The 22,609-nt window shown below is 41.6% G+C and overlaps 1 protein-coding gene across 2 annotated transcripts; it reads right to left on the reverse strand.

Annotated features, from left to right (window-relative positions):
• Positions 1-364: 364 nt before the first annotated feature.
• LOC104631735 (protein mono-ADP-ribosyltransferase PARP14) lies at positions 365-22,513 on the reverse strand. 2 transcript variants are annotated; one of them, XM_075757119.1, is made up of 17 exons: positions 21,926-22,513; positions 20,821-20,960; positions 20,697-20,730; positions 18,236-18,487; positions 17,416-17,652; positions 13,828-16,130; positions 11,997-12,233; positions 11,529-11,750; positions 11,003-11,066; positions 9,889-10,038; positions 9,129-9,191; positions 7,568-7,735; positions 6,002-6,208; positions 5,306-5,914; positions 4,584-4,729; positions 3,083-3,257; positions 365-1,537 (listed from the first exon to the last, which is right to left on the reverse strand). In XM_075757119.1, exons 1-17 carry the CDS (start codon positions 22,116-22,118, stop codon positions 1,248-1,250), a joined length of 5,490 nt encoding a protein of 1,829 aa, XP_075613234.1. In that variant the 5' UTR covers positions 22,119-22,513; the 3' UTR covers positions 365-1,247. The 2 variants fall into 2 exon arrangements, with proteins under 2 accessions (XP_075613234.1, XP_075613235.1); XM_075757120.1 differs by lacking the exon at positions 21,926-22,513 and adding an exon at positions 21,330-21,405.
• Between the last annotated feature and the right edge of the window lie 96 nt (positions 22,514-22,609).

The following is a 22,609-nucleotide window of genomic DNA, read 5'->3' on the forward strand; positions in this document are numbered from 1 at the left end:
GTTGTGAAACCACTGTGAAAAGCAGAAATTTTTTATATTGCCACTCTAGATACAGTAAGCACTTTTCCCCTTTGCAGGCAGTGAGAACATTGCTGCGGGGTTTTAAGACATCCTGGCAGCTCTTTGCAGCACAGGTCTCCTTTGGACTACGGCAGAGTAATTTCACACCTGGAGTGTGGCTGTAGGCACGAATCTCAGACAGTACAAGAAAATAGTTTTGTCTTCCAAGCCTTTTCAGCTTCTGTTTATAGCATCACTGTAACATATTCAAATGTAAAGCAACACTTCTAGTTGTTGCTTTGTGTAAATAACAGTAATACAACGTACCTGTTTTAGTAAAAGTAGTTTCAAACCACATGCGTACGACTTTTGATTGGCAGTTTTAATGTAATTAAGTATACAGCTTGCAAATACATACAAATTTACTCTTTACAGAACTTCAAAAATTTTCAGATGGTGTATGTGTGGTAACTGACTCACTGCAAATTGGTAATTCTACAGAAAGGTTAATGCTTCCATACTGACCAGAAGAAATTCAAAATCCCTCTTGACAATCTTGAAAATTCCAGAAGCAACAGCTTTGTACATGGAAGTGGATATACGTAATGCAGGAGACTGTGGAGAATGGCCCTAAGAAACAGGTATGAACACAGGAACGTATACCTATGGAGTAACAAAGTATGCCACAACAGTATAAGGGGAGTGAAACAATGAATGCAAAGTGTACGTTCAATATTGGAATTTTTTTTTCTTCAAGACTCTCAGCATCAACAAGGGTGAGTGGATGCCTGAATACACCTTTGGCGAGCGAGGTTATTCCCCGAACGTGGAGTATTTCAAATAAATCCTCACAGGCAGCCAGCCACTCGGTGCTTGATGGTGAATACTGGAAACAGGAACACGCATAGGTGCGCTGACCTACCCTCCACCTCTAATTTCAGGCCACATATAAGGCCAAGCAGCGCTCTCTCCTACCAGTCCCCTCTGCCGTGCATAGAAACAGGTCAGGGCTGGTCTCACAGTTCTTGCCTACACTTCCACATAACTGAATCTGAAATACGAGTATTGAAATAGCATGTTCTAAATTATTTGCTTCTCCTATCCTCATTGTGATGATAATTTGAAGGCATATTTAAACACATGGATAACCAGTTACCTTAAGAAACCTAGATGTAAAGAATCAAGAATGGCCCTGTTAATTCCCACGTGTCAAAGGCGCTAAAATTTTCCACACTATTAAGAATATTCTATTTTCTGAAAGTAATAAGGTATTCAGGATATGCCTGAATGTCATTAAATATGACAAACATTGTTGGATTATTCACATTATCAACCACACTGTCATACAGGTCAGTAGGATCTGCTGGGTTTTGTGGTGGCGGAGTGACTAGTCCTCTGCTCCCAGCACAGTACTGCCCAGTGAGGACCCGAGCCAAGTACATATATCTTCTGTTGTCTGTATCCGGTCTGGAATAAATATCCTGAGCAGAATAACTTGCATCAACAGCAAAGTAGGTTCCATTTCCAATGGTTGCAGCTGTTTGGAAAGACAACATTTTCAAATATAGTTAGTGTTCTTGTTCCCATTAGAATCTCTAAAAAACTGCCCCCCTCTCTTTTTCCTCCCCTCTATCAATGCCCAGGTTTTGACTGCCCTTTCTTAAGGGGAAAAGGGTTCCTCTCTCTGTTTAGCCTTGTTTAGCCTGAAATCCATCAAATTGCAAATCTTCAGAGCCTTTTCAACTTAAAATGACTATGTAATTGTAATTAGTTTTCTAGTTACGCTTCACAGCAAGAAGTCAGAGCAATCATGTTTCTTTGTCTGAGACAGATTTCTTTTTTCTGACGTTGGCAGAAAGCTGTTCAAGCCAGACAGGTCCTTCCTATCTGGCTGCTCTGATCTTTGGCTATTTTTGCACGGCTACCCAGCTTGAGAGAAGAGGAGTGTGCCTTTCCTATTGTAAATCATGGCCAAGATGAAGAGGTGGATGTCAATGCTCACAGGCAGAGAGAGGACATGGGGATCTAGGGTTCTCACTTCCTGAGTAAATCCAGCCTCATGGTACTACCGAAGAGCAGGAAAGCAGAACTACATCTCCTCTGGTCATCTTTTAAAAAGAAATGGTGGCTGCCATTTCTATCTGTGCTCAGCCTGATATATTTTGTGTATGTTGGGCTTCACTTTTTCAAAAAAGTGTCAGCCTCAGTACCTCTAGAGGATCCAGACAGAGAAATGTCTACTTTTGGATCCAGACCACACTGAAGTGTCAACTAGATTTGAGTTAAGCTGTCCAGCTCTCTCAAGATCAAGTCAGCCCTAGGCACTTACAATTATGTCTTAAGGAAGAAAACATTAAGAACACAAAGTAAGGACTTTTGAAGTAAGATTGCAGGACCTCTAAAAACAACTGGCACCTCAATTCAGCCCAAGTTTCACTTCTTTGGATCCTGTCCTTCATCATTGAATGCTACCAAATAATACACATAAACACAACTGTACGAGAGGAACTGGACAAAACAATCTTTGAACTAATGCAGAAAGTCTTTCTGCTAAATATTTAATAGTTACCTCTAACAATTATTAAAGGAGAAGAATTAATTCATTAATTTCAACTGATTTCATTTGCATAAAAATGGTAGAGGAGTGAATTCTTCTGATTGCTTGTGCTGCCCTTATCTTTGGAGGCAACATAAGTGTCTGTACCCCTACTTTGGTACCTGCCTTTGTCTAAGAAGAGAGGAAATACCAGCAGTTAGCGGTTGGTATCTTAGCTAAGGATGTCAAACAGCATTCCATGTCCCTTTCTGCAGGCAGAGCACACAAAACATTTCTCAAAAGCTGCCCAGGCTTGATTTCAGAGTAGACGAGCTTTTTCTGATACCCTCTAGATAGTGGCATTCATCAACAAGGGATTAACTGAACCGGTTAATTCCTCTGTCCATATAGATTATTCTCTGGAGTTTATTATTTTATTCTCCAACTTTATTCAGTCTTCGTGTTGTGCTGACGGCACTATAACACTGAGATTCCATAGTACCTTATACACATCTAGGAAATTAACTGCTTTGGTTAATGACTCACCATTCTTTCCAGCAAACCCACGATTAAATCCATTGTAGTTGATCGCACTCAATGAGGATGCAGCTGTCCCATGAAACAGAAACTTCTCATTATTTTGATTTTTGTTCTTTGTAGAGAGAGCGCTTGCTTTTATTTGGTATGTCTGCCAGAGGAAGGGATTTTGTATTCTTTCAATCTGCAGAGTTACAAAATAGAACTATATTTATACTGGTAGGGACCAATATTTATCACAGCAGAATAGCAGTAAAACCAAACCAAACTGAAAGAATGAAAGTAATTTTCACTATGCCCTGTTAGCGTGTGGTTTGGGTTGCAGAACTGAATACACGAGCCTCCTGAAAAATCAGAAACTAAATATCTGACAAGAGGTTTTCAAGCTTGCTTAATTTTGGCATACACTTGTCTTGCCTAGTCTACCAGGTACATAGGCAATCATGGCAGCTACACAGTGTCAGTTTTAGAAATAGGCTGTTGTACCACTGCTAGAGGCAGTGATGTAAGATGCCTTCTGTACATCCTAATTGTTTTACTGATGATTTTCTCACTAAAGGGTAGACTGTAGTGATAGCATTACACTGAATTTAAGTTTCTCTTCTAGATCTCAGCTTGGAAGTCAACATTACTTCCTTTACCATGTAGCTTAGCAACCCATAAGAAACTCCTATATAAAAATAAATTGGTGGGAGGATAGATATTGCTGGCTCCCTATGCCAACAATGTGAATATAGCCCAGGGGGAAACAGCGTATCTGCGTCAAAGTATAATCTTAAAGGCATTGCTGTAACAGCTTTTTTTTTTTTTCCATAGAAAAAGACTTCATGTCATGACCTGATTTGTCTTCTGTTATACACTAATATTTTGTTCTACTTGTGTCTTAGTGACCATGCTTACTGAATCTCGTGATAGAAGAAATTTTTTCAAACACATATTCTCACTCTTGATTTCATTGTATTTTCTCCTATTTATCACTCTTCTTGATTCTGAATAATTCCATTTTCTCCTTTGCAATTAAATCTCTGTGCACTGTGTTACATACTTTTCAATAAGCAGGATCAAATCTCAACACTTTGGTTAAAACCAACGGGTCTAGCCTGAAAGGCTCTGGGACTGACTGGGAAGAAGTAGTAAAACGCTAAAAAGCTTTATGGCCAGTCTGCAAGGCCTTTGTATTTTCCTTTGTATTCTGCGTGCATTTGCTCATGCTTCCATTTCAGTATAGAATTTCCTAATTGGAAATACCACATTAACTGGTGAGTGCCACATTAGTTGAACACAGAGTCAGCCTGAAGACTGATGGTCACTGGTTCTGCATTATTAGAAGGCAGAAATGGCAGGGCAACTCTTAGGAAATTTGATTTATATCCACCCTGTACAGTCCTGGGGAGACTGACATATGAAAGGTGTATTAGGTTGCAGACACCTTAAAACCAAATATTTAGAAAGTATATTAATGTTTTCAGCCCAATAATTCACTTTTTTTTTTTCCACCATAGGATTTCACCTTCTCTATGACAAAGCTGGGACAGGTTTTCTTAAATCTGTTCTGAACTTCCAGGTATTCCTGGCACGATGGCTTGAGATTCACCAGTTTAATCCGTTCCTCTTGCATGTCTTCCCAGTGCGCAGGGAGCTCTACTGGCAGACTATCTGTAAAACAGAGATTGCATTATTACCACAGATACCCAGCTCAGCTTTGTAGGCTCATCTTATAAACTGACTGCACATAGAGGGCTGAGGACAGTACCTTATGCAATACTTTATATCAAAAATGTTCTCTCTCTTCAATACATCACTGGCTCTGTAATGCCTTGTTAAGACTTTACAGTTTCTCTAGTCTAATTTATCCCCATACCAATATCTAACTAAAACAAGACTGAAAACCACAGAAGAATTTTACGCATTCTTCATACACCACTTTCTTTGTCAGACTTACGCATGACATCTATGCTCACTAGTCAGACACATATGGGTAATATTTGTATTTAAAACAGATGTTCCAATTTCAGTCATACCTGCAACTAATTATGAAACTAAACCTCCTGGCTATGGCATACCCAGGGAGGGGGAAAGAAAAACAAACAAGCAAAAATGGAGGAGAAAAAAAAAAAAGTAAAAAAGCTATGGAATAATTTACTTCTTTGGAATACCTGAATTCACATTTATCAGAATTATCATTCAATGAAAAAACCTTTAACACTGATTATTAACAAAGCTGTAATTTACCTTCATTCTTTGGCGTACGTTGAATGTTTATAGTTTCTCCTTGGTCATCATGAGCCTGCAGAGTATTCAGATCCACCGTGTAGTTCTTCTTGTTAATTTTGACAACAAGATGTGTTTTTTTACCTATTTTGGCATCTTCCAGGTACATATTTGTCAGTTTATCAAAAGCAACAAAGCTGTCATTGCTGCCTGAATACCTCCATTCCACCAGGTTACAAACAAGTTCTGCCTTGGATTGTTCTTCTTCAGTATCCTTAATTTTTTTGATCATTTTTTGAACTTCCACAGAAACAAGCCAGACATCCCTGCTAACACCAGAAATTTTAATGTGAGGAGGGGAAAGTTTATTTTCAAGCTGAATGGTGATATGCTTTCTTCTCTGGAGATCTGCCAAAGCTTCAATTTGCATCTCACCAAAATGTTCAATTAGCTCATCTGAAATAGTGATTTCAAACTGTTCCTTTAAAATTAAGGAATTTATCCAGGACTCAGCTGCATCCACATTTATTTGGCTTTCTCCACAAATGTGAAATATGGCTAAATCAACTTTCTTCTCCAAAACCATAGCCTTTTTCTTCTCAGGGGAATGTTTTTTGCCCCAAAAAAATGCTGTGAAGAAATATATGTTAACTATTAGTTTTAATAAAAGATCTTTAGTTTTATCTGCCCATGCACACAGAAAACCCACCTACTTACATTTAAACAGAGACATCCATGAATCTGCTGGGGATGAATCTGAGTTTTCTCTCTTCTTCATGCTTTCAAGAAAGTCTTTGAGCATATTTGTCTGGAAGATGATGATTTTAATTTTTTTCAAATGCTTGACTGATCTTTTGCTTGCAAATTCCACTATAGCATCCAACATGTCATCAGCTACCTTTGCTGGACTTTGTCCTGCTTGACCTAAACAAAAATAAAAGGCATGCATCGGTGAACAGTATGTCGATCAAGACAGCACACAGAAAACAGAGACCACGTCCCCAGCTCATACAGACTTCTGTACCTCTCTCCTCCCCCATTATGCTTTCTGGCCAAAGCCCCAGGCTTAACCTCAGCTTAACTCCTGGAGCTCACAGGCTTAAATGCAGACACCCTAAGCAGACCCAGGAAGCCCTTCTGAGGTTCTCCCCTGCCATTTACTTTGAGGCTCCAACAAGCACTTCAGCCTTAACATCCCCCTGATATTTTTAAACCCACACATCACTAACTCTATCCCTGTCTTTAAACCAGGTATCAAAGTCAAACCACATCAAAATCAGCGGAAGATTTTGGCACAAGCCTACAGTATATAGGTATCTATAGTATATTTCAGGAAACATAGTATATTTCAACATACAGAAACATCAAGCTCAAAACAAATGCTCTCATTCCTCTACAACAAGCCTGAAGTGCAACCCAAAGCTTATCCTGAAACACTGGTGCCAATTTCAGCCACAGAGATGATGCTGGCAGTTCAGGGGACTTGCCCTCACTATTTCTGTGGAGTCCACGCACTGACCCATGCACCAGCTCCTACCCTAATGTGGCACACTGAGCAAGGACCAGCTCGTGATTTCTTTTTCCAGTCAAGGGGAGCCTTGGTCTGAGAAGGATACTCTGCTTTCTTCAAGCCCTGCTCCCCAAACTAACAAGAAGCTTAAGTCAAATAAGCTAGCCTGCCTCTAGCCCTCCGCTGGAGCAGCTAGGCTGAAACAAGACCTACAAAAGGTGTAAACTGCAAATACTCTGTACCCAGCCAACAATTCCTGTAGTCAGCCAGGCAAGGTTTTGGTCTCAGGACAACTCCAGGTTTCTTTGCCTACAAACCCCAAACCCAGCCATTCTGTGGGGCTCTGAAATCCCACAGCAAGGTCTATGAAAAGTTTGAAGAAAGGTGCAGGATCGCCAGCTGAGATTCAGTCTGTTTTGGGGCAGAATGTCTTTTATGGAGCAATACCTTTTCTTTAGGTGTTCTTTCTCAATCAATATTGACTATAATATTTATACTTTTTTTAAAAGCAGCATTTTTGAAGCATACGAGTGGTGTTTGAACTGACCACAATGAACTCTCACAAATTCCAGTTTACAAAGGGTTGGGGGTTTTTTGGGGAGGGTGGGGGGTGTGTGTGTGTTTGTTTTGGGGTTTTTTGTTTGGTTGGTGTTTTTTGTTGTTTTGGGTTTTTTTACAAGTATACTGTTATCCATATCAGAGGTATTAACTTTGTCCCAGTTTCTGAACTACCTCCATCACAGCCCTCATTGCTTTCCCAAGAAAACACAAACCTGTTCCAATTGCTGGGAAGGCGACAGATTTGTACATCTTTAGCTCGCACTCGTGAAGGACTTTGGAGACCTGACTCTTCACATTGTTATCGTGAATCAAGTGGATGATTTTACTGCACAACAGTTTTCCACCTTGGGTAGTAATAAAACCACTTTGAGACTGCCCAGCTGGAAGAGAGAAGATAAAGAAGGAGACATAACATTTTTCAAAGTGGCTATCTTCTGATAAGACAGCTAGTTGTATTGATGCTAGTGTACACTGGAGTAATACGCACTAGAGAAGTGAAAAAAGCGGAAAGAAATCTACGGTGAGCTACATTATCCTGGTTTTAGTTGATTCTGTTTTTCTCTGTAAATATTCTGATTGCAGAACTTCTTTGGGAAAGTAATTCAGCTACTTGGGTGTTTTCTAATTTCCTGAGATCTCTGCTACCAACTGGTTTCCTATTAAGTACACCTTAACAATTTATCTTGAATTTAAATACAACGTGCTTATTTAAAAGCATGCCAATAGAATGTGCACAATTCATGCATATGAAAAAATCCTTTCTTATGCCCCTTATTCTTTGAAAGCTCAAATTCTTATTCTGCAGAAGAGCCGAATGGTTGAAATAATATCACTAAGGTAATGACCAACTGATCTAAGAACTGTGGTACAGAATCTTTAAAAAAGATGTTTGTGTTCTTTCAGAGCGCTCATGTTTGATTACAAACACCTCAAAGTGGAGTTATATTGTGAGGATAAATGGACTGATGAAAACAGAGTTGCATACCACTTCACTGGTCACAAAGGTAACGACTGACTGCGAGATGTTCTGCATGCACTGAGATCAGGCTGATAAACAGGAGAGCCTGCAGAGCCAAAGGCTGGGAAAAATATCCAGAAAACTCCATCCTGAAAAAGTTAATTTCTGGACTCAGAGCAGGGACATTTTGTTTATGCAACCAGAATATGTTCCTTCCTGCGCTCGTAGGGGTCAACCACAGTGAACTGGGATTTTAATGCTCTTCCGGTCTGGTATAATGCAGACTACAGATGAACTCGTGATCAGGGTGATAAGCAGAGCTACATTGTTTCAATAAAAAATAATTACATCTTTGTGAATATAAGCCCAGATTTGCTATTAGCTTTTAAAAACCAGTCCTGCACATGCCTACCCCTAAAGACAGTCTTCCACCACTTTGTTTAGTTTTAAAATGTCAGCTCTCCTGTAGCTGACAATAGGTGAGCTTAAAAATTATGCTCAAGTCAATGGGACTGTTTCTGTTCTTAAGTCAGGAACATGCACAAGTAATTTCAGGGGTAAAGACCTTAAATTAGATTAACTTCCAAGCATTTATTAGCATCAGAAAACTGTATCCGTCTTCTCTTCAGTTGTGAAAAGAAAAATTCTCAAAGCAGGTGTCACAACAACAGGACTTTTCAGAATTCCTAAAAGTGAAAGCTATGTTTTCAGATAAAATAATTATACCATCAGAATAGAGAATTATAAAACCCCTTTAAGTTTTCAGAGAGAACAAAAAATAATTTAATCAAACAAAATAGTATGCTTTCACATACCATGTTGAGCACATTCTCCTGCGACCTGGGAACCAGCAGCATCCATAATTGCTTTGGAGACCCCTTAAATTATAGAAGAGAAGCATATATATTCATTAAGTCAATTTAGCTATTTCTACTAAAAACTCTACCCAACTCCTATACTCTACAAACACCTCAAATTCTCATAGGCCAAGATCTCTCAAAGTGCAAAACCTTGCCAGTTCCCCTAAGTGCCCTCCATGACACACTGTACTGGCTGTAAAGAGAATGTTGCCTTCATTATTGATTAGCAATCATTAAGAATAACTCTATTTTATTGTTTCACCAGCCAACAGCATGCCCCTCACTGAACTCTGATTGCTTTGAATTGTATCATTTGATCTCCTTCATGCTTGCAATTCACAAAGTCACCAAAGAATCCTCTGCTTCTTACAGGTCAATTTACTTAATCAGGGCTTTGGCTTAAAGTGGAACATATTAGGACAAGAGCAGTTTTACAGAATTATATTTGATCTGAAAATTCCCTTTTATTTAAGCATTTTTGTTATTAAACAAGAAAAATCTGGTCAGATATCTTCTGTTTGAATAGTTAGAATAGAAACTAAAAGAAATGTTCAGGACGTAAAAAAAAGTTTAAGATCTATTTTCTGACTGATCACAGCTTTCTCATCTGAAAAATACTTCAAAAAAGTTTCACATATGGACAATTCTTTCTCCTCCCCCCTTCTAAAAGATAGCACAAATTTATCACCGACAAGTTAAATATTCAGTACAATACCTGCTGTGGCATCAAATGTGTTATTAGAGACGTTTACAATAACCTCCGTATCCTCCTTGGTAATATCTCCACCAATTACTTGGAGCATAATGTCACCAATTTGCATTACATTACCTCCCAGTAATGGAGTTGAAACAGGCCTAATGAAACCTGCAAGGGAAAGAAAAATGCCTTAACACACTTCTCCTCTAGTTTGGGCTATTATTCTCTTCCATTGATAGAAACTTCAACTTATCCTTTTGAGAAATATGCTCTAGGTCAGTTTGATGGACCTAGAGAGTCTCAGCCTTTCTCTTTACTCCATTTCTGAAAGCAGGAGGGCACAGTATTCTTCCTGTTTAAATACTGTGAAAGTGAAACTATTTCTATTACTGTAAATTCACATAATATAAATCCAGAAAGGACTCTTGGGCCTATCTGATCTGACCAACTCTGTAACAGAGCTTCCTGAATTCATTCTTACAAGAAATGGAGTATCCAGCTTAAGCATTTCCAGTAATTCAAATCCCATCACACTACTTTTGTAAGTTATTTCATCTTTACCCTCACAGGTATAAAATTGTTCCTTACTTCTAGCCTAAACTTATCTAATTCATATTTTATCTGCACATTCTTAACTCCCTTTCACTGATACTCACAGCAACGGAGAAGAGAGCTATATATTCTTATGAATAAGCCTCTGCCGTTGACACAGTTCACTCCTGTTTTTTGCTACTGTGTCACACTACCGTCAATTAATAAATGGAAAGGAAATTATCCATTCTGTATATGTCTATATAGGAGATTAAAGGTACAGAAATACATGTTGTTATTTATGGTTTGTTTGGCAAAGTGGTACTAAGTTCTTTTACCCTTTGAGTAGGACAAGCTATGGTTCTGCTATCAGGACATCCTGTTCCATGTGGTAATACTGGCCTCACTAAGAGATGAGCATGTCCTCAACAAAATAAGTTTCTCTAAGATTTTTACAAATGGAATTTAAGAATGCCAGTCCATTAGGAAGAAAAAAATGCTTTGTGTCTTGATGACATTTCATCTGTTTCCTGATACGTATAAAACCACTTTACAGTATTTACATTCCCCCGTGTCCCACCTCCTGCCCTACACAACTCACATGACTGTGATGCTGCAGCATCGCAACTTTCAGCTAGCCTGCGTTCTAGTTCAGTGGTAAAAGCCTAAGAGGAGAAAAAAAAGGTATCAAAGATAGTATTTCAGAGTTTATATACCAAATATTTCTACAATTAACAGTCACGTAGCTCTTGCTGAGCCATCTGATGCATTTATACAGTTGTGTTTTGGTATCATTAACAAAAGCGGAAGCCTCAGCGCGGACAGTATGATAACAGATACTGTCTTTGCGTTGCCAGAACTCCTCTGTCAAGAGAGGAGCGAGCATCTACGGGTGTTTACAGTGCCAGCAGCGAGGCCAATTTTGTCTGTAGCTTGTGCTTGCTGAGAATTTATATTTCAGACACACTGAATGAAACACTGGAGGAGAGCCATCCCACCGTCACCCACCCACAGCAGTAAGAAAGTGCTAAATTACTCCCTTAAGAAAGCAATACAACTAAAATACATTGTTAAGGCGTAACTAGAACAGTATGTAACATAGATGGCTTTGTCTTGAGAAAAACTACCTGAACATTATCAATATCTTTTGGATTCAGGAGAAAATGAACATCCTGGAGAGTCTTCCGAGTGTGACTACTACTGAACTTGAATACCACGTCAAACATTAACTTAGAAACAATGGTTTTAGGAAATCCAAATCCTCCAGTTCCAATAGCTGGGAAAGTGATCGAATTCAGTCCAAGTTCTTCTGTTTTCTTCAAGCAGGAATCGATTATATCTTCTAGGGTCTGTAAAACACAGCAAAGATGGTTTTTTTTTTTTAAAAAAGGCATCATTTATTATAAGTTCCATAGAGACTATGCTGGGATGAGAAAAAGCTCTCAGTGCATCAAGGCATCTTTAAGGTCACGCAAACAGAAGTAAATGGAGTTGAGTCATCTATGCTAGCTATTTTAAATCCTGAAACTTCAGGACAGGATTCCAAATAAATCTGTTTTCAAAATATTAATTTTTTTAAAATAATTAAAATGTACCTTCAGGGTCTGTCCTTTATTTCCATCCCACACAGGAAGTATGGCGTGAAGCACGGACTTGCAGGCCAGAGCACATCCACTGGTACAGACCACACTCCCTTCACCAGCAACCTGTCTTTGTTTTTCTTTGTCAAACTCTACTTGGAGCGCTGGTCCAGCCTTTTCAAGCAAGGATTTGCAAAGAAGCCCCACGCCAAACTTCAGATCTGTGCCAACACTGTTGACAATAACATCCGTCTGCAACAAAATTACAACAACAAAAAAAATCTATAGCCAGATTTCAAGTAAAATATGCATCAAGACTAATAGCACTACCAAAGCAAAGCACAGCATGAATAACAAGATGCCAACTGAGAAATAACCTGGTTTTCTGCACAGCTACTGCATACTGAGTATTCCTGGACTTGTAGGAAACCTACGGTAGGCAGCATCAGACCCACTGTGAGTAACCAACATCACAGCTGTCTATGTGTGAGCAGGTCATCCATCCATCCACCCAGGCAGAGCTGTCAAGCCCTCCATGGAGGTGAGGCTGTGACTCACCTCGTCCCAGGCAGATGCCAATGTCTGGGCAGGTGAAATAAACCCAACCTCTGCAGTCTGCTTCATCCCCCTCTCCCCAGACCCAGACTTTCCTACATTTCCTTGTGAAGAACTGCAGCAGCATTGTTCCTTCGTCTCTAGCACCATCACAAGGTGCAATATATATGTATCATATAAGGCACATAATGTAGAAAGTGTAATGTCCCTTTCCTCCTTTTCACTGAAGTGGGATTGTCAGAAAAGCAGCACTTCAGGCACCAAAACGAGGTGAAGGAAGATGGTTGTGCTTTCATGAAGTAAAACAGGCAAAGCCCCAAATCCTGGTGTTTGCTTTGCAGTTCCACTGGAGGTCTTCTAATTACAAAGTATTTTAAATATGTGTCGTATTGAGCTTTTTTACACCTATTGCTCTTTTATTGGGATAGGCTTTTACAGGCACCAAAACGACAATGGAACCAACTAATATTGAAACAACGGGACAATTTAACAGGGACATTTTAAACTCCCAAAGCAGAAAAATCAGGGCCAGTTGAAGGAGAGAAATCTATCAAGATGCACTTTGCATCACTGAAGAAAAAAACATAAGGGAAATATACTACGTCAGAGGTGCGAGTCTTAATGATCTAGATAAATAGTAATTACAGTCTTTGTTAGCAAAAAGAATGAAAAAAGAAAATGGGGGGAGGGGGGAAGGAACCTAAGTAGAATCAAGTCTAGACTTTGGCAAAACAATCTAAGCATGCCCTCTTTTATGGGGTTGCTTTTCTAAAGCCCAGTAACTTCTTCATAGACTGTGTTTATGTCTTTCACCTATCCAAAGAGAAGGGAACTAAAAATAAGCTACATCCTCGCTAGCATAACTCACAGCAGTGGCCCAGACAGGTGCTGATTTCCTGTGATGTCTGACCTGGATAGCTATAGATACTATGAATACTTTCAGAAAGTATTTTAATATTACCCTTTCAGGAAAAAAACCAAACTGTTGTGTTTTTTCTTTTCAAATGTCTCAAACAGGTTGACCTTATATCTGGAGAATGAATAAAACCTAGCTGGGAATGAAGCATCCCGAAACTCAAAGCTGCCCACTAGAAACAGCTGCAGAAAGACAGATCCCAACCTGAAAATCATCAGTTTCACAAGCTTGTATCCTTGTTTAGGTAGAACGCAGTTGTTGTTTCCTTAGGTAGCAATTGCCTTGAAAAACAATATAACCTACTACCATTCGTTTTCTATTTGAATTTAAAGAATCACATCAAGTTAGAAAGGAACCAGAAAATAAAAGACCTACCGTGACCTCTTGAATGTTTTTCTCCTCCACTTGGATGCGCAGTCCTTCATTTGTCATAACCATCTGCAGATCATCTCTAGCCATCTGCAGATTCTCTTCTCTCTTCTTCTGGCTTTCTCCCAGCTTATGGTTTTCCAAATGCTGTGTCAGCAGCATCGAGGAGGACGATTCAGCCGTAAACACTTTTTTTACCGTCTCACTCAGTACCTGAACTATTTCTTCCACGTCATCCACAAGATGAACCTCCTTCAAGCTGCTGTCCCCCATGGATTCTTCCAAGGTCTCCTTGATGGAGGATACAATGGAATTCGCACAGGTCTGAATTGGGAAGCCAAAAATCCCTCCACTTATAGCAGGTAGAGCTATAGAACGATGATTGTATGTTTCAGCTAGTTGTAGACTTTTCTTCACTGTCTTTCTTAACAAGTACACGCACTTTTCTGCTTCAGACTTGCTCCACCTGGGCCCAACAGCATGAATGACATTCTTGCAGGGGAGTTTCCCAGCTCCTGTGATCACAGCGCACCCAGGCTGCAAACGCCCATTCTTCCTCACCAGCTCGTCACACTCCTGTTGCAGCTCTGGACCGGCCGCTTTTAACAGTGCCTCAGCAAGGCCACTGATGTGTTTTAAGTCTTCATTAGATGCATTTACCACAATATCAACAGGGTAAGTGCACAAGTCAGCTTTATACACTGCTACTACAACTCCATCTGGCAGCACTGTCTTGTAGTAGAGCATTCTTTTCTCTTTATCATCAACTTTTTCACCCTCCTGTTCTTCTTCTTCTTCTTCTTCTTCTTCCAGACTAATCAAACAGCTAAATTTATGCTTTATCTCAAAAACAAATGCATCCTTCCTATCATTGAAGAGCTGTTTGGCTCCCGGTTTATCAATTGTCACCTTTTTCAAGTGAAGCGATAAGAGAATTTCCTCAAAACTGGTGACTGCTTTTGACACTTCTGCTCTTGGTCCGCTCACAGAAATACACGGTGTCTTGGTGTCAAAATGTACTGTCATACCTTTCTCTCTCAATTTAAGATAAACATCAGGTTTTAGCTTCTCTACAAACTGCACTACTATCACTGACTTCGCTGGGATTACTTTTGCCATACGTGAGTTTGTATCTATAAAATCACCAAGTTTCTGATAAACTTCTCTTACAGCATTAGAAAGGCCAGCAATAAGCACTTTATTTTCTTTTCCAAAAGGATTACCAATGACTACAGTTTCCTGGGAAGAATTGTACTTCTTATACAAGGAGGCAAGAAGACTCCTCCACTGCTTCTTTTTAATGACTTCAGTGTCCTCCATGCTGATGCACTCATATTCTAACTGTGTCTTCATTTGCTCTTCTGCTTCTAAAAGATCTTTGGGAACATCTCCAAATAGCAACACAGTATCATCCTCAAGCTCATAAAAAGCATTAATTTTTTTCCTAGTGAATAATGTCTCTGACATTGTTTTACTATCTACACGCTTTAGATAGTACAAGACATGGTCATCAAGGGTAACTGATGTACATGGCATATTCAATACCTTTTCCAGTAAGTCAGCTTTGATTTTATATACTTCCACAGGTAATCCACACAACTGAACAGTTTTTTGTGTGTTATCATACCAGATCTTTAAGCAGGGATATTCTTTGTGAATATTCTCTTCTAGCCCAGCATTGTGCAAAACGGCATACTTCCCTGGGATCACTGGCACAGCAATTTCTATGCTTTGTTTTTCCCTTTCACTTTGCTTCATGGCTTTTTCCATGCATTCCCTGACTTCTTTCTCTGCACCATCCACTGCTGCTCTGTTGCCAGCAATCACCACCATCTCCTCAGAAATATCTGTTATAATCAATGCAACATCCTTCATCAATCTGTTTTTCACCTCTTCCCAATCCACTGAATTTACTTTACATTTTATAGCTACGTAACGTGCCATGATATGCGAGAACCCAGTAGAAGCATCTTGCTTCCATGTCTTGATCAACTTAATCTTTGGTGGCTTCTGTTCAGAGAGGGATGATGATGGGCACAACATAATTTCTGGGTGTGCACAGTCAGTCTGGGGCCATTTTAGCTCACAATGGTAAATTGCCATTTCGTGGTTTATGTCTTGGATCAGGTTAGCCTGCCTCTGTAAAAACTGCCAGATGTACGGATCTAGTGGTACCCCAACGGGGTCTGGCATCTTGATAGCTGGCCTTTCTTCTCCATAGAGAGCCGTTCCCAGGGAGTGGTAATACGGATGCACAGAAATCAGTGTCTGTTCCAGGAAATGCTGCTTTTCCAAGACAGTGTTTAGATCTAAAAGTTAGCACACACAAACACACATATATCGTTAACTTCAAATCAAGCAAATTACTCTGTTCTTAGAACTGTCACATTGAATAAAATAACTTTTTTTTTCTTTATCATTTGAAAGAGTGTCATGGTTTAACCCCAGCCAGCAACTGAGCACCACACTGCCGCTCACTCACTCCTCCCTCCGCCCCGGTGGGACTGGGAGAAGAACTGGAAGGAAAAGGTAAAACTCGTGGCTCAGGATAAAGACAGTTTCCTAGGTGTGGTGGGTTGACCCTGGCTGCAAAGGAAAATAACAACAATACTAATAAAAGAATATACAAAGCCGGTGATACACAATGCAATTTGCTCACTGCCCAGCTGGTCCCTGAACAGCGATCCCTCCTTTCTGACCAGCTCCCCCCTTACACGCTGAGCGTGACATCATATGGTATGAAATATCCCTTTGGCTAGTTTGGGTCAGCTGTCCTGGCTGTGTCCCCTCCCAGCTCCTTGGGGAAATTAACTCTATCCCAGCCAAAACCCAAGACAACTCCTTACTCTCAAAATAAAACTCTTTGTGCCACTACATTTTTACTTTTTTTTTTTTTTTTTGCCATTTTAGTTGGAATGGACAAAAGAAAGGAATTATCATGTTGGCAGGGACTTCAAACCACATTACAGTGATGCAAATTACATACTAACTTAATGTACAAAATATTCTTAAGCATTCTGAGAGTCAGAAGAAAAACAATCACCTGGCAGGTATCTTTAAAAGTAAAGGAATTTACTAAGCCAGTAGTCTCCTAATACAGAGATATTTACCAGACCTTGTGCTGGCACAAAAACGGGACAGCGATTCAACATGTGGAATAGCAACAAGATTGTTCTTTAGCTCTATTCTTTCCTGATAACAAATATCTTTGATCTTACTTAGTTTCTGAAAGCTAACTGTGAAAGCTGAAGTCCTTAACAAATCCTGCTTCCTCTCCCTGCAAGTACAATTCATGTTGTACTACACATAGAAACTTCTGTAAATGGGGAAAAAACACCAGCCGGAACAACCCATGCACAAAGCAGGTATTATAATGAACCTTTGGTAACATTAAAAAAAAAAAAAAAAAAGAGAGACTCTGAGACCCTAGGCACACAGCAGAATTTCTAAATGCGGAGCACTTCTTAGGAACAGGATAGCATACGCTGGCTTTAGCAACAGCAAGCCAGGCTTCTCCTAACATCCAAGTTTGTGGTCATTTTCTTTCAGGTCCTCTGCCTGGGAGGACTTTGGTCAGGTGAAGGACAGCGTTACCTTTGTGACTACCGAAAGTAACGATGGCCGAGTTCTCCTCAGGGAAGAGCTGGATGTCTGACACGGTTCCCCCTCCGTTCCGCGCACTCTCAAAGTAAACTGTCATGTAGTCTGTGGAAACACTGGCCGGTATGTTTTCAGCCTTGATGCTCTGGGTCAATTCAAGAAGCCTGGCAGTCATTTTGAATTCTTTAACTCTCTTGTTTTGTGAACATGTTTTGACAAATTCTTCAGTATCTGCAAAGAGAAGAGCAATATGAACTGACTGTTTTCCTGGGTCATTATCAGCCCTGGCTATCACTTCTGGCAGAGACATGAGCTGAGTCTACTTCTCCCTGTCTTTGGTGCCAAAGAACTCTAATAAAAAAGGGGAAATGCACACAGCCATGTTACTTTCTGCTATTCACTGCCACTACATCTCTGTTCCCCTCTTATTCACCTCTTGTATAAACTAAGCACTTCTCACTGTTTCACTGTCTTCTCAAATGGAGACATAATATACTTCAATAATTTGCAGAACTCATCTCCGTGCTCAGTCTGCTTCTAACTCTTCTCCATCTAACACAAAATAAGGTAGAGATAAGGAAACGTTCTCATCCAGTTTCAGTTAATGAAGATGCCACAATTTATTTTTTTTCAGTGTAACATTTGGATCATAGGCATTGTCATGGAGCTGTATATAAGACATCTTTCTTGAGAGACTACAGTCTAGGGACCTTTTTAAAACTGTCCAAATCTCTAACAGGAGAGGAATCAAGCTCAGAAAACTATTATTCATACATATACGTGGAAATGAACAATGGTGTTCATCCTGTCTTACCGATACTTTTTATAAAGGTAGCTACAGCAACATTTATTTCAGGTATCACTTCCACAGTGAAATCATCATCTACTGTCAGGCCGCTGATGTTCTCCAACAGTATACGTAAGCATTTTGGACTGCATCCTTGTATGTTTTCAAACACCACCGAACGTGAGGTCTCTGCAGAGTTTTCTGCGATGTTCTCTGCAGGGTCAGCTTCCTCCTGGGATCCACTGTTCGGAACAAAACTCTCTGCTTTCTGCAAGGTTTCTGCATCATTTTCAACAGAAAGAAATAAGCCACATGACATATTGTTACACAGTTCCTGGAAGAAACAGATTTTGCTCACCCTTTCTCTCCTTTCCTTTCCCAAGAAAAAAAGGTCATCTAACCAATCAAATACTGCAGGCTACCTCAGGTCTTTTTGGGATCCAAAACAGCCCAGATAGAATATTCTGCAGGGCTGCAGGCAGCTTCTCTGGTGACACAAAAATAGCCTTGAGTAAACAGGTTCAATAGAGAAGGTCATTAGTATGTCTCTGGGTAAGAGACATAAAATAAAATGCACTGAGATAATTGGCCACAGTGATCAGGCGTGGGTAAGGGCTGTGTGAGAGACCCTGCAGCCCCTGCATCTGTTTCTTAGCCCGGGTGCAGGCATAACAAGCCTGAACATAGCTCGGGACATTTGCAGGCACCATAAGCCACCAGTAGCTCTGTGTGATTTGATGCAAAGCCTCCTGATGACCACTGTGCCCTACTATCAGTGCGGCATGGCAGTGCTGAAGGACCCATGTGCACAGAAGGCTGGCAGGGATGCAACAAAATTTTGCGTTCGGAAAATATAACAGGGGTGCCCACCGAGTACCCCAGAAGTCGAGGAAGTTGAACAGCTGCTAGAGGAAGGCACGTCTCCAGCTTTGCAGACAGATGATGGTGGAGGTGGGAGTGAACCTCTGAATGAGAAGCACGTGCTCCGCCGCGTGCCTGAGTAAAGTAAAAGCATCACCTAGGTATGTGGTGACATAACTGTCCAACAAGTCATGGAAAATGGTGGTCACTGAGCACTGCAGGGCGGTGGGGGATTAGCACAGGCCAAAGGGCACCCCAGGGTGCTCAAGATGGCCATACTCACAAACAAAGGCAGGTCTCCACTCCTTGCCCCAATAAACACAAGCAAGAGCACAAGCCCCTCTCAGTTTGGTAAACCAGCACATCCCTGCACTGCAGTGGAAAGACGAGCATCAAATGAAACCTTGGCGTTCACTACCCTCAGTATAAACCTCCAGGACCACCATCTCTGGCTGTGGCAGGTACGACTGAGAGGAGCTTGGTGGAGCAGTTGTACATCCCCACATCTGATGGGGGGACAGGGTAAGGTCTCTGCTTGCTTTTGCTCAAGAACACCCAAAAAAAATCCCTAAATCCTGGAGTAGTGCCCAGCAGGTCGGCTGTGGGGGACAGCCCCAAGGAGAGAGACAGAGAGATGGGGTGGGAAGGCTGGGGCAGCACAAACAGGCTGGCTCTGCCCGCTCACGGGGTTTACAAGCTCTCTCAAGGTACAACAACTGATACCAAACCCATAACATTTACAGAAGACAGCTGCCTTTGAAGGCCTAGCAGCGTAAGTCTAACAAGAGGAAAACAAAAGAAATAACCACAGAAGCAATAGCTCTACAGATGCTAGTTATTAATTTCTAGATCGCTGACTGGAATCATCTGCTCCACTATGTCCAATGACGAAAGTACAAAAAAGCCAAAACCAAAAGCTAGGCTGACCCAACAAAGGGACTAAGAGCAGCAGCATCTGGAGATTTTTGAGGTCCTCTCTAATATAACTAAAAAATAGTAGATTACAACTTTGAGTACCTCAATTTGAAAGGAGGAAAAGCACCCAAAATGGCACTGAACAAGAACTTTCTGATTAACTGGTCTGTATTGGGGCTGAGTATTTACTCTTCACAGATGCAGGTATATTTGGGTGTGCAATACTGTTTTCTAGATTGCTTTCTGAATCATAAAGCTTAGGAGAATGTTGCTGAAAGAGGACCTAACCGAAGTCACTGAGATACTAGGGAGATGCACCACTTGCCTTCACAGACTCTCCTAAATGTAGGGAGCACAAAACCGCCAGGCCTGGGCTTAAGACCTTCAATTTAGGTGTTTCTACGCAGATCTTAGCTTAGGGCTAGGATAAGGGAACTAAATCCCTCTCTGGAGATGCTCCCCTGATTAAAAAGCCTATTTTAGAAAGTAAAACTAGGCGTGTGGTCTAAGTCTGGCAAGGTGAACTCCATCCTTGGTGATCAAGTCTACAGTGGCCCTGGCCAGACACCCTTCCCTGTATCACCTGAGTCAGGCTGCCAAACTCAGAAACTTTCAGCACAACTCCACACAGAACTGGAGCTGGCTGTGGAGAAAAGCACCAATATTTTCATTTTATGAAGAATCAGCACATGGAGCGATGCTAACATTTTACCTTTTGTTTGAAGGTTGCTTGTGGCATCCAGAGACTAAAAAAAAAGAAAGCAAAATATCAGTGACTGATTTGATACTCTCACCGCTATTTCAAAGCTCTGGTTAGGATTACAATTTTTATTCACCTTTGCAGGAACTAATTTCTCTTCAAATGACTCCTCTTCAGCAGCTGGTGCTGTTTCAGGCTCTGTGACAATCAACTTCAATTTTCCTTTTTCTCCCAAATGCAGCTCATGAGACTGTCTCTCAAGAACTCGTTGCTTCACTAAATAAAAAAAAAAACCACCCAGTGACAATCTGAATAAAAATACAACTTTAAATTACATAGCACTTTTCCACCATTCCATTAGGAGGCATACATTGCCCCACAAAATGAAACTCATAACGCTAACACAGCAGGAACGAGGCTTTCCTTCCCGAAAGAAACAAAAGAACAGCAAAGGACGTTATTTCCGCAAAAAAAAAAAAAAACAGACATGCAAAGCCCAGCTCCACCACATGTCTCCTGGCTGGCGTCCAGCGGGCTGCCCTGCGCCAGGGCTGCAGCATGGGGGTCCCGGTACTGACCCCACACCTTACACACCTTCTTCCAGCCAGTGCCAAAATGGCTTGAGGGTCTATGTCCTGAACTTACCAGCTGGGTGAGTCAGCAACTGGGAAGCATGATAAGGAATAAAGAAAAAAAAAGTGTACATATTTTAACATAACTGCAACTAAATGCTTTCCACCTTGTTGAAAGTTTTTATAAATCCATGTACATTATATATGTCATATTTTTATATATATATGTAGTTACAATATATATTAAGCGATATTAACATAAGTGTTATTATTCCAAGTGTAACTCAGAGAATACTACTGTGCATCAAAACTAATATATATGTACATATACCTGGTATGATGTATTTACTATCTAGTGTTATTCAAAATGCAACCTAGAGGCTAGCGCTAAGCACCAAATGTAAGCATCTATATAAGCAAATACACATTATATATTCTACATTGCGTATTACAGGATGTATATGACATTATATGCTATAGATGCGTACATTACACACTAGAACTGTCATAAGTCAGTGTATATACTTTAACTTGCAGAAGGTTACGACTTGTAAGTTACAACTCACGACGCACTACTCAGTGCCGTAGGAACTCACACGCTAACCGGTTCCCCGGCCCCTCCGCCCTCGGCGGCCCCCCGGACCCGCCGTCCCCGCCCCGGCCGCTCACCCTCGGGGTGGGCGAAGCAGACGAGGAGATGCCCGGTCCCGGTCCCGGCCCGCAGCTCGCACTCGCCGCCGCCCGAGCGCTTCTGGCTCTGGAAGTAGCAGAGCAACTTCTTCCTCAGGGCGGGCGGCGGCTCGGCGGAGCCCCATTCGCCCCGCACCAGCAGCGGGAAGGCTCCCGGCCGCTGCCCCGCCATAGCCGCTCGGCCCGTACTCGCCGCCTTTCGCTTTCGTTTCTCGGCGCGGCGAGGCGGGGTGGGGCTGCCCGCGGCCTTTCCCGGCAGGCAGCAGCAGTCGGCGGGGCCCGGGAGGCCGCGGAGGTGGGCAGGCGCAGGGGCCGAGGCGGACGCTGGGCCGGGACGGAGCCTCCCTCCTCTCCCGTCTCCTCTGCTGCCGTCGGTCGCGACACACCTGCCCCGAGGCGGCTTCTCCTCAGCCGCCCCGGGCGGGCGGCCGGCTCCCCGGACCTGCGGGTCACAGTTTCACACCTGCACCCTTAGGCTCCTTCACCCGCCAGAATTTCGTAAAGCTGCCCCACCTGCACCGGGCGCTCCCCCGCGTCGGACAAGGCCCTCTCCCTCCCGGGGCTGGCAGGCGGAAGCGCATCCCGCTGCCGGAGGAACAGGGTCCCCCCGGCCTTTACATTGTACCAACTCGTTTGGAGAAGCAGCGTGTTTTACTCATCACC

Source organism: Balearica regulorum, chromosome 6 (assembly GCF_011004875.1).
Source record: "Balearica regulorum gibbericeps isolate bBalReg1 chromosome 6, bBalReg1.pri, whole genome shotgun sequence".
Lineage (NCBI taxonomy): Eukaryota > Metazoa > Chordata > Aves > Gruiformes > Gruidae > Balearica > Balearica regulorum.